General features: G+C 31.3%; 1 protein-coding gene across 1 annotated transcript; it reads right to left on the bottom strand.

Annotated features, from left to right (window-relative positions):
• Nucleotides 1-587: 587 nt before the first annotated feature.
• On the bottom strand, nt 588-3,099 carry LOC129286223 (ervatamin-B-like). The gene is made up of 4 exons (XM_054922234.1): nt 2,634-3,099; nt 2,114-2,346; nt 1,506-1,640; nt 588-847 (listed from the first exon to the last, which is right to left on the bottom strand). The coding sequence occupies exons 1-4, from the start codon at nt 3,097-3,099 to the stop codon at nt 626-628; spliced, it is 1,056 nt and encodes a 351-aa protein (XP_054778209.1). The 3' UTR covers nt 588-625.
• Nucleotides 3,100-3,584: the final 485 nt, after the last annotated feature.

Here is a 3,584-nt window from a genome sequence, read left to right as displayed (position 1 = left end):
TGATTATTAATTCAACGTATAATATAATCCATGAATGAAGAAATTTTTGCATGAACACAATGTATCACATTGTTAATGCTCTATCTAATAAAACATTATGTTGCACTAGTTAAATCGAATAAAATCTTATGTATTATTTTCAATGATTTTATTTTTGGTAATAGAATGTTTCTTTAACTTTTTTTGTTTTCTATCTAGCTTTATCATCATTAATGACAAAATTAATTTATATTTACAATCATATGATATAACATGTTTTTATTTGATAAAGCATGGATCACATGATGATATACTAGGTCCATGTAAGAATTTCTCATATGGAACCATCACTGTTACTTTGTAACTACTTAGTTTTAATTATTCAAGTCGCTCGGACGTTAATTAGAAGATGGAATATTGCCAAAGTTTTATATAATCTCATTTACCAATGTATCAATATGATTATGATTATAAAATAAATCTAAAGAAATATAAAATTTTATACTAGGGAAAACAATTTAAGGCTTTTATTTAAAATATATGATAGAGTTGAGTTCATAATAATTCCCTCGATCACAACATATCAAATAAGAAGTACAAACAATAGAAGTTGACAATAGAACTACGTAACAAGTGTACTACTAGTTTAAATGTTTGGGACATAAGCCCAAGCATTGAGAGAGCAAACTCCATTTGGTAAATTTGTGTTCCTCTGGATAAAGAAGTATCCATTCATTCCCCAAGTATCTCCCCATGAGTTCTTCACAATCCAATAATCTGTGCCATCTTTTGAATCATATCCAACGATCAAAGCAATATGAGTCACACCAGTTGAATCCTTGGGGCAATTCTCACCATCATAAATTCCCTAGCCAAGTAAACAAATTAGTCAATGGTGTGTTTGAATTAACATGGATTTGGATCAAATATTTCATTTGGATACACAAAAATTCAATTTTTATTATATTTCATTTGTAATTTTAAATTCTTTTTGCACTCTAGTCATTTGAAATTTTAATCACTTTAAAATTTTCATTTTTCTTATATTTTTACTATTGATATCTCTATGACTTCATATCTTTTCTTATATATTTTTCTCGTCTCTTATTGATTGAAAAATGGAGATATATTTTTTGTTTTTGTTTTGAATTTCAACTTATCTCTCTTTTTTTATTCAATTTTTTTAAATTATCCAAATAAATAATTTTAAATACATTAATTTAAAATGGGATATTTTAAATATGAAATCCAAATCCAAATCTACCAATCTAAACGTTACCTAAACGTAATTAGGGGAAACTGAAGATTGATATATTCTGTTCCAAGAAATTAAACAAGCTGTCAATATCAAGTTTAGAATTTAAGCTTTGGAAGATCATAAAGGACGATGTAAGTAATGATATTATGTTTTCTGATATGCACATAATTATTAAACATCGGTCAATTAATTAACTACAACAACAACAACAACAAAAATACACACACACACACAACAGAGACTGAATGATAACTGATATAAGACTTACACCCTCATAAAACTGAAGATCTGTTGCATTGAAAGCCACAGTTACAGGCTGCTTAGAAGTGGCACACTTGAGAGCATCATCGGATTGTGGTACTTGAGTATATTTACTAATTTTGACGACTTTGTCTCCATCATGCTGTTGAAACATATAGAAACCAGAATTTAGAAAACGATACGATATCAAAGTACTTTTAACTTTCCATTTTTAAGCTTTTTTTTTTTTTTAATGACATTCCAAGTCTTGTTGACGCAACCAATACAATCTCATTTTGGGACTCAGAAGTCAGAAGTGTTCACCTAAGAGAAACATGGCTCTAAAACCACTGGCTAGGAATGGAAAGCAGCTACCTAAAAATGAGAGGGAGGGCAAGAATAATAGAAAGATACCACATCTTAATTTAAAATTTCAAGACTTGAATTTATGGGTCATTCCATTTATTATATATTACATATTAATCTCAATTCTATCCCATGTGAGACTTCTCACATCATTTCAAATCACTCAAACTCAGATTTCCTAACATAAGGTTAGTCACAATGTTAATATCTAATGAATAGTTTGCATAACTCACAAATACATAAACATATAACATGAGAAAGGAAACAAACCATGTTGGCTTTGCAAGCACCCTTCTGGGCAACATAAGGATAATTATCTTCTTCACTAATTCCTCCATTTTGGATAACCCATTCAAAGGCATAATGCGACCATCCACCTGCACAACCATGGCTTGAGGTGTCGCAGTCTACGAGTTCTTGTTCTGAAAGCCTAAAAAGTTTCCCTGTGGATATTGCATGAATTGATTCCATGGCTCCAGTGGCTGCAAATGCCCAACAACTTCCTGCAAACAATGAAACAATAATCTATCAGTTGATTGACATCTTTTCATTTATTCAAATTCAAAAACCAAGATTAGTGAATGTCGTTCTATGTGTTTCAAGTATATACCAATATGCTAGGAAGGGGCAAGAGTAATAGAAGGATACTCCATCTTAACTCAGAAAGCTCAAGTTTATAGGTTCATCCTCTTTAGTATAACACTAGTTATTAAGCATACTTTAACTGATGTGGGACTTTCCATATCGTTTAAAGTATATTCACACTTGGACAACCTAACAAGCAACTTACCACAACTTTGTTGGTTCTTAACTTCAGTCACAACTCCTTGCTTTCTCCAATCCCAGGTAGCAGGTGGTGCACACGAGTCATCTTGTTGGACATAGTCTGACCTCCCGATGGTGGTCGCCGGCATCTCTAGTGGATGTAAGTACATTTGCCTAAACTCCTCAGGACTCATATCAGCAAACTTGTTGAGGCCCAAATGATATCCAGAGGGAGACTTTGATCTCCTAGAATTAGTCTCTCTGATATACTTCAGATTCCTTCTGAAAATATCGTATCTTGCTTCACTCTCTTCAGAATTTGAGTAGATTCTTCCATGCTGCTTCATCCATTGCTGGAACAATCCAAGATCTTGTTCTCCCTCTGATGGTGAAACGGATTTTTTAGTAGAGAATCCTGAGGAGAGACAAATTAGGAGAGAACACCATACCAAAGAATGAAGATACAACTTCGTATTGTAGAAAACCACCATGCTTTGTTTTGTGGTTTCAAATACTGATAACTAAAACTTAAAATAAGCTTGCATGAAGATGAAATGAGCGATAAGGTATATATAATGCAACAACGGTGGAGCTAATTTTCTATATATTGTTCAGAAAAAGCGTGTGAAATGGTATGTATATTTTTCTCATTGACTGGTATTATGCATCACAGTTTCTACGAAGGTTCATTAGGGGAAGATTTAAGTATTAGCCTTAAATACTTGATATATACTTTCATCCAATCAAATCAAGATATTGGATTTTAATGTGTTAATAATTTTAATAATATTAATAATAAGAATTTGTTATAGAATAAATAATTTATAAAATATATGAATGTCTTGATTTAATTAGAAACAAGCATTTTAAGTATATTATAAGGCTAAGTATATAACTTTTTTCTTCTTCATTATTATATCGTCCCTTTTCAGTTAACTCCAGCATCTTTTGTATTTGATTCACTGAGATCTATCAA

The sequence above is a fragment of the Prosopis cineraria genome, unplaced genomic scaffold, assembly GCF_029017545.1.
Source record: "Prosopis cineraria cultivar Desert tree isolate PC_DT_omini unplaced genomic scaffold, ASM2901754v1 PC11, whole genome shotgun sequence".
Classification (NCBI taxonomy): domain Eukaryota; kingdom Viridiplantae; phylum Streptophyta; class Magnoliopsida; order Fabales; family Fabaceae; genus Prosopis; species Prosopis cineraria.
The sequence above is the reverse complement of the archived record's forward strand: the minus strand, read 5'-3'. Positions and strand labels throughout refer to the sequence as shown.

Coding starts and splice junctions, on each gene's coding strand:
- LOC129286223 (XM_054922234.1), bottom strand. CDS start 3,099: ATGGTGGTTTTCTACAATACGAAGTTGTATCTTCATTCTTTGGTATGG. Junction 2,347..2,633: donor TAAGAACCAACAAAGTTGTG/GTAAGTTGCTTG, acceptor CATTGTTTGCAG/GAAGTTGTTGGGCATTTGCA. Junction 848..1,505: donor ATCTTCAGTTTTATGAGGGT/GTAAGTCTTATA, acceptor TTACTTGGCTAG/GGAATTTATGATGGTGAGAA.